The sequence below is a fragment of the Hyposmocoma kahamanoa genome, unplaced genomic scaffold, assembly GCF_003589595.1.
Source record: "Hyposmocoma kahamanoa isolate Upper Pololo Valley unplaced genomic scaffold, ASM358959v1 92, whole genome shotgun sequence".
NCBI classification, from domain to species: Eukaryota; Metazoa; Arthropoda; class Insecta; order Lepidoptera; family Cosmopterigidae; genus Hyposmocoma; species Hyposmocoma kahamanoa.
In genome coordinates, this window is record NW_020654748.1 from 4,709,021 (window position 1) to 4,720,618 (window position 11,598).

The window sequence follows — 11,598 nt, forward strand, 5'->3', positions numbered from 1 at the left end:
TTTAATTATCAGCGGATAGAAAGTCTGTAGTTTGCGGGGGCCCTAAGCTGGACCAGGAGTGTTACAATGTTACATAGAAAAATCTCCGTTCTCTTTTGCAAAGTTTCCTGTAACTCCGAAGCTTTAATATTTTAACGTCTAAGAAAATGAGATTTTTCGAAGAAACTTTTTGATGCTATTAATTTATTAGAATATCGATGCGAAAGGCAGCTACAGTTGTACACCTCGCAAGAAACTCAATAAGGGATTTACTTTCTTAGAATCTCATCTATCTACTTTTTTTCACCCTAGTTGTATTTCTGCTTGCTTTCGACATGTTAACAGCTCTAGAATACTCTCCAGTGGACGCGATATAAATACTTGTTTGATGATTCATGTATATTGGTTTGTTTTTCTAGCATTTGGCAAGAGGAATCCTAATGAGTACTGACGCTTCTAAAATGAACATAGTATCGGTGAACTGGGCAGCTGGGGCAGAACCTCCCTATGCGCAGGCTGTGGCAAATGCCAGGCTTGTTGCTTTAGAGATTGTCCATTTCATGACACAATTGGTAAGTTTAAGATACCTAGTGATAGGACAAATAAATCGTGACCCTGGTGGTGAGCGACATGTCTGTCCATAGCAGTTTCAGTGCAACTCAGAGCTTTCAATTCCAAAGATCTGAGGGCCACTGCCACTGCGCCCGTCACATTGAGACATAAGCATAATAAGCGTCTTGCACGGTTTCCAAGGAGACGTCGTTTCGAATCCGGTCGGATTGAAGTATTTTTTTCTAAGTGCTCGATTTTTGTATTTATAATTATAGAAAACTAGTGGAGTAATTAAAAAAAAATTGAATATCATGATAGTGAAACATCCTGACATTCAACAAAGTTAATTGCAATAAAATTTAAACTAAATCAGTTATTAAAAAACCGATTAGAGAGGGTCGTAGATCTCGTTTCGCTGTTCCCAAACATGTTAATAACTCAATTTCGCTAAAAAATTCGATTAATTTAGTTATGCCAAGAAGGATAGTAAGCCTTAGCATGCGTGCTCAGTGCGGGTTGAGGACTTCACGTTTCTTTAAATTCTTTACACATCATCTCTTACCACCTGACATGCGTCGTGATATTAGTGACCTAATGTTCTTAATGAGAATAGCATCAGGTTCAATTGATTGTCCGGAATTATTATCACAAATATCACTTAGATTTCCCTATAAATCCTTGAGAAACAATTCACTTTTGGTTCTACCCCCGGCCCGTACTTAATATAGGCAAAATGAGTTTATATGGCGTGCAAGCAATAATTTTAACATTCTATGTACTTCTTTTGATCTGGATCTTTTCAATATGAATGCGATTTCGCCGAGGAGAGCACTGAGCGAGCATTTCTTTCACTCATAGTGAGGCTACCAACTGCGGTTGTCATTTTGTGGTTTACGTATTAAATTATGTTCATAGTGATAGGTTAGTTAAATGTTTCTATTTGTGAGGATCTGTAATTGGCTCTCAGCTGTTACAATTATTATACAAGTTAGATTTAAGCTGTTGGTCTTCCTTTTAATATAAATAAATAAATACGGCGTATACGTACAACGTTGTTACCTTCACCGTTGTGGTAAATGATAATTGAATAAACCCGCACACGACTTGACAAGATTCAATAACGTGCAGAACGTGATACATGTACGGTAAATGTGCTTGATACAAGGCTACTTCATTATTCCAAGAAGTTATAGAGAGCATTGTCTCCGTGTGTGTTACATTGCAGTTTTACTTTTTTTTAATAACATCAAGTGACGGGACGAACAAGTCGTGCGCCTGATGGTAAGCTTTAAGTTGATAAGTCCCAGGTGCCTGTAATTTCACCAGAACCCTGACCCTTCAAAACCGGAACGCAGTAATGCTGACGTTACTGCTTGACGGCGGAAATTGGTAAGGTGGCAGTACTTCCCTGGACGAACTCTTTCCCAAGAAGCTCTACTGCTACTAAAGCTACTACTCCTACCAAGCCATGATCGCGTACACACGTATCAGCTTAATGGGACTGTGATACTTTATTTTGTTATTCATAGCATGTACACGCATGGCAAGAACTCTGTTTGGTATTAAGAAGTGAGTGAAGTGAAACGAAAAAATATTTTAAACAGATGTTGAATTTAAATTGTTCGAGTATTTTCACAAACTCGCTACTGTGGATTACGTAGACCCTCCGTATCTCACCCACTATAAATACTCGTGTTATCGGATAAAACGTCAGCAAATAATTTATTTCTAAGCGCCAAAATAAATCGCGTTTATTTATGCTTATTTTCACGGCGTCTCTTGGAGAGCACCTTGTATTGCTCATTTAACATACAAACTAATTTAAGTATTCAAAGGTCGCTTATTCCTGTTCACCTGATATTCTCAACTTCAAGATGGTTACCCTACAAATTTATGTATTTTTCGTCGGATTTAAATGTCTTGAATTAACGCCATCTTAAAATATTACTTATTTTATTTTGTTAAGAAAACAGGTGCAAGGAAAACTTAAATCTAGGCTGCTAATTGGTGTAACGAAAACCGGCTTTGGTATAAATTTATACCATAAAAATATTTGGTAAAAATTAAACACAAAAATTACAAATAGTCTAATTAAATTTTTACTGAATTGATATTCAATTATTTTTTGTGAAATTACTCCTACTTTTACTTTTTTTAACTACTTTTTTCCGAGTGTTCGATCTTTGTATTAACAATTATAACAAACTAGTGGAGTGATTTCACAAAAAAATAATTAAATATCAATTCAATACAAATTTTATTAATACAGTGAATAGCGACATCTCTCGCCAGGACTGGTAGCTGTAAAGGTATTAACTGGGTGATATATCTTTCATAGATTTCTCATAGATGGCGCTACGACTATATACTATAATACAAAGACACGACGCAAGCACATAGAAAAATTCGTGAGGTCCGTTGTTTCGCTCCGTGGCTTAATTGGTATAGCGTCTGGCACGGTACGCAAGAAGACGTCGGTTCGAATCCGACCGGATCGAAGGATTTTTTTCTGAGTGTTCGATCTTTGTATTAATAATTACAAATAGTCTAACTTGAAGTAACTTTTAATGTATCATAGTTATTAAATATCATCCTCAGTTTCCAATACTAATTGTCACTTAGGGTTGAACCCTATAATGTCAACGCGCGTCATATATAGTACGCCTAATACTGAGCCGTCATTAACTGATGCTGCTATGAGCGGAAACTAGTAGAGCTCCTCTTTAAAGGGTTCGTCCAGGAAGGATCAACCACCTTATCTATTTCTGTCGCCAAGCGGTAATGTAAGCATCACCTGAACATTATGGACAGGCGTGTCGCTTACGGTTCACGACTTGTTCGCCCCGTCACTTGGTATGATAAAAAACAAGATACCACATAAAAATACATTAGAATGGACGTGATGTTGACGGGTGCTATGTCCCCTGCCGTGCGTGGGTTTGCTGTTATCTCTTAAATAGTGGCATCCTAACATTGCATAGATTTCCAAACCTTTTGGCTAACCACCCACTTGGCCATGATAAAAAAATTTCGACGCTCACCACCACAAAAGAATATTGAATTTAACATGAAAAATGACAAGAAAAAAAAATTATATATGTGTAGGAGTATGTTCGTTACTCATATCTGTTGATTTGGGACTCGAACGTGAATGCGTACACTGAAATAATCTTTTACGCAGTAACTTTATTAACTATAAATTTATTTAGCAGGATTACAAAAGGAGCCTAAATTATTCTAAAACCTTTCATATAATTGGTCACGGATTGGGCGCACATATAGCCGGCTATATCGGCAAGCTGATGCCAATACAGAGGATAACGGCATTGGACCCTACTGGCCCGTACTTCGCCAATATGCCGCCTCTTGTCAGACTTCATAGAGATGATGCAGATTACGTTGATGTGGTACATACACATACGCAACCATGTGAGTGTTGAGTTCGAAGACCTCGTATATCTGTGGGCTCTAGATGATATAGTAATGCTTATTGACTTGAGAATACCTTTTTTTTGACGATACAAGAGTAAAAGCTTATCTTTTCGGGTTTAATTGAGTTTATACTTGGTACAAACGTAAAAAGTTTTTATTTACAAGAGCGTTCAATTTCAAAACCGCCAAACCGTATGAAACTATCGAGATTTAGGTTTTCGCGATTGTTACACATAGGAAATTAAACTATTTTTCCGGAATTAAATAGCGTATATTTGTTTTTTCAAACAAACCAACATTTCGGTCTAGTAACAAAGCCCGAAAAATAGTTTAATTTCCTACGTATGAAACTATTTTAACAATATTTATGACTATAATACTGATATTGAACGACCTCGGTGACCCAATGGTTTGCTCTGTAGGCGCTAGATAAAGAGGTCCCGTGTTCGATTCCCGGCAGAACCAATTTGGGAAATGACCTTTTCTGAATTGGTTCTGGTCTGGCTGTTCTGGATAGGTACTGCTCGAGATTAAATTCCGTTACTCTGGTACTCACAGTACAGGGATTCCCCTGGAATGAGACCAGGTAATTAATTGGTGTGATTGGTTTAGTACATTATACCATCTCAAACTAATTGGTATAATTTATTTTTGCAGATGGTCAAGGCTACAAAGATTTAATTGGCCATATAGATTTCTATCCAAATAGTGGCAGATTCCAGCCCAGTTGTGTAGATACGTACGTAAAATTAACTTCGCTGAAGCGAGGAGACCTTCAGGTACTTTGAAGTATTCATAAAATATTTTACTGTACAGTAACATAATAGAGATTTATATCTCCATTATTGAAGAAACGTCAGAGTTCTCTCGTTCAATTTTCATATCTTTCCAATTTAATTAAAGATTCTTGCGCAATTGCTTCGAACTTCATTCGCATTTTAACAAGAGCAAAATTTCTATTCGTTTAGATGATTTAAAATTATACTGTGATTATTTAAAAAACAAACGATATTCTGGTTGATAAAATACGTTTAACTTTACGCAATTTCTATCGTCATTCTAGAACCTTCAGAATCGATTATTTCAAATGCTCAGTAACTTTAGGTGCGTAGTTATAATTTCGTCTAATCTAACTATCGTCTCATCACACACATCTGCGAATCATGTTAGAAAGATAAGTGTAATGCAGAGGTTCTCAACCTTTTTCAAATAATCAACGCTGTGGTGAATAATATCTGTGTCGGAGAAAATTGATCAGACTCTTCGAAGACGTGAGTACACAAACTGCATCGGGTCAACGTCCAGCAGTCATAGTATAGGTTGATGATGATTATGATGTAGCGCCTGCCTGATAAAAGAAAACTACGGCAGTGATTTTTTATTTGTTTAGTACTGTAATTACATGTTTGAACAATTGATTACACTTCTCAACTCGTGAATGAGTGTTATTTAATATTGGTTGAGTATTAACTCACTCTTTGCATTTTCACGTAATATAAAGCACTGTATATATAATAAAGAGTGAGTAAAACTAGAAAACATTACTAATTCAGTACTTACAGAGCTTTTCAAACAAATTACACAATGTATAAAATAATGAAAACAACATCGATATCCGTTTCATTCGAAGGAGGCTAAAATAAAATCAGTAAAATTTGGAATGTGTAATAAAAACGGCAAAAGTAATAGGATTATAAATAAGTATAAAAAGAATTGTGGCGGTCTTCATTACAAGATGTGACGACAGTATGCCGTCATAAACATAAAAACCAATTTGTTTCAAAAATGTGTCGTTAAACCATCGCAGTCAAGTCACATTTTTTTATGTAAAGTAGACGGCAAAGGAGTTTCGAGATACTTATTGGGAAGTGGTAATAGTCGCACATGGACATTTGGAACACTAGAGAAGCTGCCTGTAAGTTGTCGGGCGTTTACTCCTTTTTGAAAAACTTTATGTCATATCGCAAAGGAAACAACACTTGAGGAGGGAGCCTATACCGCGTTTTGTAGTTTCGAGGAAGGAACGAAATTTAATAATATTATTAAATAATAATAAATTTTTTTTTTCTTACAAATTTTGTGATCAAAATTACATTAAACTATATTGTAAAGAGGCAACAAAGAACAAGCGTATAAAACTTTATGCCCGTGTGGCCTTAGTATGCCGCGCGTTAATGATATGGGGATGGGTTCTACTTCTTGTTGGTATATGCCATGGTAGAAATGTAATGGTAGCATCATCAAGTTCCTCTAAGCACTCCCTTTTATACATACGGCAGAACAAACAAAGAGGGCTACGTCACTCCATAACCTCAAGGCCTTCAAATCCCATGTTCATGTTTAATAATGTTGAACCTTTTGGTGCAGCCTCTGTTGGGAACAATAGGCGTAATAACTCGAGGTTACTACGCCCTACCTGTCTTTAACAAATTGCTTTTAATCATCAAAGAGCGTGGAGCACTTCCAGCGCTTAATTCAATATGGTTGGGACGTCTCGCTGATTAACTGAGTACTATTGGTAGAGTTTTAACGGAAATTGATTTCGTTATAAGCGCAAAAATCAATAATGGATTTATTTAATAACATTTATGACATTTTGTCATTACTATACTTCCCTTTTTTCCACTTTGTGTTAGACAATTTTGGGGATTTTTTTCTGGTGACGGGACGAACATGTCGTACGCCTGATATTAAGCGACACGCTTCTCCATAGCAGTTGCTGTGCCTAACAGAGTTTTAAATCGCAATTATCTGAGGGATTCAGCCGTTGCGTTTATCAGCCTGAGTCATAAGTTGACAAAGCTCATGTGCCTGTAATTTCACCAATACCCTTGAAAACCTGAATGCAGAAATACTCACATTACTGCTTGGCGGCAGAAATAGGAATGGTGGCAGTACTTCCCTAGATTAATTCTTTTATAAAGAGGTTTACTGCTACTTAATTTGAGTATTTTTCATTTACATATTATATCATGTTTGTTAATAACAATCGTGCCATTTGCAATGTGTTTTCTAAATGAAAAGGTTTACGATTTCTGCTTCTTTGTCTGAACGCCAATGAAAGAGGACGTCAATGATTCTGAACTTAATTATAATAGACCTGAGACACGCTGCGTATGTTAGAATTTGACATCGTTAATTTTCATGGTTGCCAATTTTCTTAAAATATTGCGTACAAGTTACACTAGGCGACGACGACTACGATACGCATTGTTACGTCCTTAAAAAGCGTTTAGTGTGTCAATACGATTACAACATCGTTTCTAAAGAATTTACTTCGTTCTTCTTAATACGGATAGCTATTGAATTAAATTTCTTACTCGCCTTTTCAAGGCCAGATTGAAACGTTCTATGCAACATGTACCCATCGACTACATCGCCACGACATTGTGATGATACAAAAAAGTATATATATGCTCGAAGCGTAGTACGAATCAATAATACATCTTGTCCACATTCCTTCGTCACTCTATCGGTAAGGCCCTCGACAAAAATAAGAGAGCGTAATTTATGGAAATTTTTACGGTTCGCCGATCACCCTCACAACAAAACCCTCGGCGAGAGCTTTAATTGATGTAAGTTAATTAGGTTTTGACGTCATAGTTACCTCGATTAAATGTTTTTATAGTTCCTAAAACATTTACGATTAAAGTAGGTATTTTAAAGGCAAAAATAGGAAACTTACCATATTATCATCAACTTATTATACGACCCACTGTTGAGCACGGGTCTCCTACAAAATAAGAGAGCCATAGTTCACCACGCTGGTTCAGTGCAGGTTGAGAACTTCACAGGTTTCATCACAATTTATTCCTTCACCGTCAGTGAGACCTATTTTCTCTACACATTCACAAATGTACATCATTTACAATTAAGCTATAGGTACAGTCGATGCCCTAAGATATCTGACTCCCTAGCCGACCGTTTGGTTCTGAGAACCATCTTACGCATGCAACAGCGAAGTGTAAAGGAATTCTGGCCGTTTGCTTGAAATTTGTGTTTATGTAATGTCTCACAGATCAAATAGGCTTAAAAATTTCTTAAAACGTCATTCTCTAATTAGGCAATATGGAAGTTATAACAAATTGAATTTTACGGCACACAGTTCTTTATCTGTGAGCCGTAAGCTAAGTTTCATTAAGGTGAGGTACTCGCCCCTGACGTCCCGCAATCCGCGCGCTGTAAATTAATATCAATAAACAAAGAACATTCGGAGAAAATTTGACATAGATCCCACGTCGACAAGCACCTGATGGTGACTGACATTGATGGGCCAGCGGGCGGCACGGCGAGTCGTTAAATCGCTGTGCAATTTGCAAATTTTGAGATAAATGTGAAATAAATAAGTATTTGTATTAGTAAGCTTTAGTTGGAATTCAAAATTTAGCAGGTTCTCTGTAGTACTTAAAGACAAATATCTCCATATAAAATTATGAACAAAGTTTGATATTTTATTCTCAAATAATTCGTTTTATTCTTTCATTTTAGACTGTTTATATGATCGGATAAACTGTGGAAGCGTGCTGGGCACATAACCGAAATGTAGTAGAAAATAAATAAATATTTACTAGAACTACTACATTCTATCGTGCAAAAAATTTGCATTCTTTAGACAATATATTTAGGTATATCGTATATTTTTGTAAGACCTTTATTTAATAGTACATACTTAAGGTTATTTTGACTAAGAATTAATTATAAATAAGTCACTTACATGAGAACACGGAGAAACATGTTACAATTTTTTTAAAGAAGCATACAAACTTTACTTAAACCATTTGATCTAGCAAAATAGTTTTTCCCGTTTCTCCTCCGGTGACTCGCTTACACGCCTTTCTTCAAACTGATCTACTCAGAACCAAATGGTCGTATATATTATTATTTAACTGCCTCTGTGGCCGAACGGTTACCATGCCGGACTGCCATGCAGAGGTCCTGGGTTCGATTTCCAGGCCGGGAGAAATATGTGTAGGGCCTACATTTATTTCTCTCGTGACTTTGGGTGTAATTTGTGGTTGTCTATGTATGTGTCCATGGCACCCGCGACACAGGGTTTCCCTAGTGCGGGGCTATGTTGAGTGTGTGCGTTATTATTATTATTACTTATGTTACTTCAGGACATAGACGCAATGTAAAAAAGTTAATTTTTATAGTAAATAATTACCAAGGACATGCTTACAGTTGGGTCAAACGTTATCTGCCTGCTCTCACAAACGGAGTTTGAAATATTACATCGAGGCCCTGATAAAGCCAGAATGCGAATATATTGGCGTTGCATGTCCTAGTTTTAAGGATTTTGTTAAGGTAAGAATTTTTCTAACGCAGTAATGCTCACATTACTACATGGCAGCAGAAATAGGTAAGATGGCAGTTGCCCCTGGACGAACTCTTTCACAAGGAGCTGTACTGCTACTAAATCTATCTGTAAATAATATATTTAAGTTTTTCCCTAACAAACTTTTATAAATTATGAATGTCTGAAGTAAATGGTTATTATTATTATTATTTACAGTGCTGCGGAACGGAATTGAAGCGAGTTTTTGTAACCATAGCACAATGAACTTTATGTTAATTGTTTAACATACATACTATATACGAACCAGAAAACAAATCGCGCTTCTTCTTTCAACCCTTTATCTAGTTTGTATGTTACACAATCGACATTGAGTTAATTATGCTATATACACTTTCATTAAGGAGCTCGCTTATATTCCCTTTCGCGGCACCGTAAATTGAGCCATAAGATCATTGACTTACAATTATATGGACGTCGGGTCCGCGCTAAAAAGTGTCCGCACTTGTAAGGCGCTAAAATCGTATACAGAGCGCGACACTCCGCTTTAGTCTTCATTTGTTCTACGGACAGTGCGATACTGCGATGACCGAACAATTTAAATTTCGAATAGGTTGACTTGGGACATTTTTTCGTGGTTTTTGTATTAGACCCGTCGTCCATTTATTTGTAAATCAATGCATAAGATTAATAAATTCGTTCGACGTTATACTGTGACATGTTATATTTGAATTATTGACCGAGACAAATATGATGTGAAAGAGGTTAAAAATGCAATCGCTTTCTTCCATAGGAAGAACAAGTTATGCGTCTACGCGTCGAATATATAAACATAATAATGAAATAGTATTGGAAATTAGTACATTCGTGTATATTTGGAAACCAACGTTTCTGACTATTTTCATGTCCCTTTGTCACGGTAATATAATATGGAACCTAATATTTTTTGTATTAAATATTTAATAATAATTACTAACGATAAAAACTCAAACAAATTTAATTATTATATTTTCGCAAATGAAACTCCAGAACCCACATTCGCACTTTAGTCGGAACTTTGACAGTTGAACAAATTCACGCAAACACTTTTGTATAAGAACAAGACCAATGCACCTTTGATCAAGACAAAAATTCGTCTGTAAACAATTTAAATTACACCGTAAATTTGAAAATTAAGGTTCAATTTGTAAAATTCTGCTGGAATAAATCGGATAACTTTGTCGGAACTCTCGGAATGACTCCAAAACTTCCCTCGCTTTTAAGACTTTAAATTGTTTAAGTCCAATTGGACCACGCGTATTTATTAGTTATACAGCTCAACTGAACTTCGTAGGATGACCACAAAACCTTAATTGCTGTAAAGAGTTTTAAAACTAGTTTTTAAATCGACCTCGGAAAAGGAAGATGTTCTCAAGTTCACCGTATTTTTTGTGTGTAGGTATGTTGCGCGATTACTGTGACGTTTATGAATCGATTTCGATTTTTTTTATCATAAAGGGTACCTTTGTAGTAGTCCTATTTAAATTTGAAAAACATATTCTACCTCTAAGAGTGGTAAATTATGGGACGAATCCGGCTTATTGAATTTATTTTTATTTTATTATTTTATTGAGGAATGACAAACAATTGTACAAGGTAAGTTATACAAATATAATATCGGTTTAGCTAATTGTACAATCAACAACATCATCCACAGGTTACTACAATAATAAAAATATTTAAATGAAGCATAATCGCTAGTGTATATTTTTTAAAGTACAATGCTGAGAAAGAAAATAAGTTTAAGAAACAAACAAACTTAATAATATTACTAAGTACAATTAACAAAAAAAAGCAGTTTCACAATCCACTACATTGGATTACAGTACTTTCACCCGCTTTCCGTTAATCGATTTTAATAAAAAGGAAATGAGTAAATTTTAATTAAAAAAACTGAAATAAAATGTTATGGTGGCCTTGAGCTGATCTGAAGATGGAAATAGCAGACAGGTTGGACGAATTGTTCGTAGTGTGCAGACACCCTATGTTTCAGTACATATGATTGATTTTGACGTGGACTTCAATCTACTTGTCAATTCTCGTTGTGACGCGGCAACGAACACAGCGAAAGCAGATGGCAATGTTTTAAAGCCAACTTGTTTTTATAACAATTGTAACTTTTTCATTGAAAAAAATCATCGACCTCAAAAGTTTGCTTATCGGCTTTTTTCGATTTCCATGGGATCCCCTCAGCAGATTCTGACTTCTTGGTGACAATGCGACTGTTACGGACTCCTTTGTATATTTTATATTATCTTCTGGCCGTCATAGTGACGGTGATTTGTTGATTACATGTATTGTAG

At 35.9% G+C, this 11,598-nt stretch overlaps 1 protein-coding gene across 1 annotated transcript; it reads left to right on the plus strand.

Moving 5' to 3' along the window:
- Positions 1–419: 419 nt before the first annotated feature.
- On the plus strand, positions 420–9,523 carry LOC113236655 (pancreatic triacylglycerol lipase-like). Its single transcript, XM_026472817.1, has 5 exons — positions 420–551; positions 3,744–3,960; positions 4,621–4,742; positions 9,145–9,267; positions 9,476–9,523. The coding sequence occupies exons 1-5, from the start codon at positions 420–422 to the stop codon at positions 9,521–9,523; spliced, it is 642 nt and encodes a 213-aa protein (XP_026328602.1).
- Positions 9,524–11,598: the final 2,075 nt, after the last annotated feature.

Excerpts from the sequence above, each read along its gene's own strand:
- LOC113236655 (XM_026472817.1), top strand. The coding sequence starts at position 420 with ATGAGTACTGACGCTTCTAAAATGAACATAGTATCGGTGAACTGGGCA. Across the intron at positions 552-3,743 it reads TCCATTTCATGACACAATTG|GATTACAAAAGGAGCCTAAA; the intron begins GTAAGTTTAAGA and ends TTTATTTAGCAG. Across the intron at positions 4,743-9,144 it reads TGAAGCGAGGAGACCTTCAG|TTGGGTCAAACGTTATCTGC; the intron begins GTACTTTGAAGT and ends ACATGCTTACAG.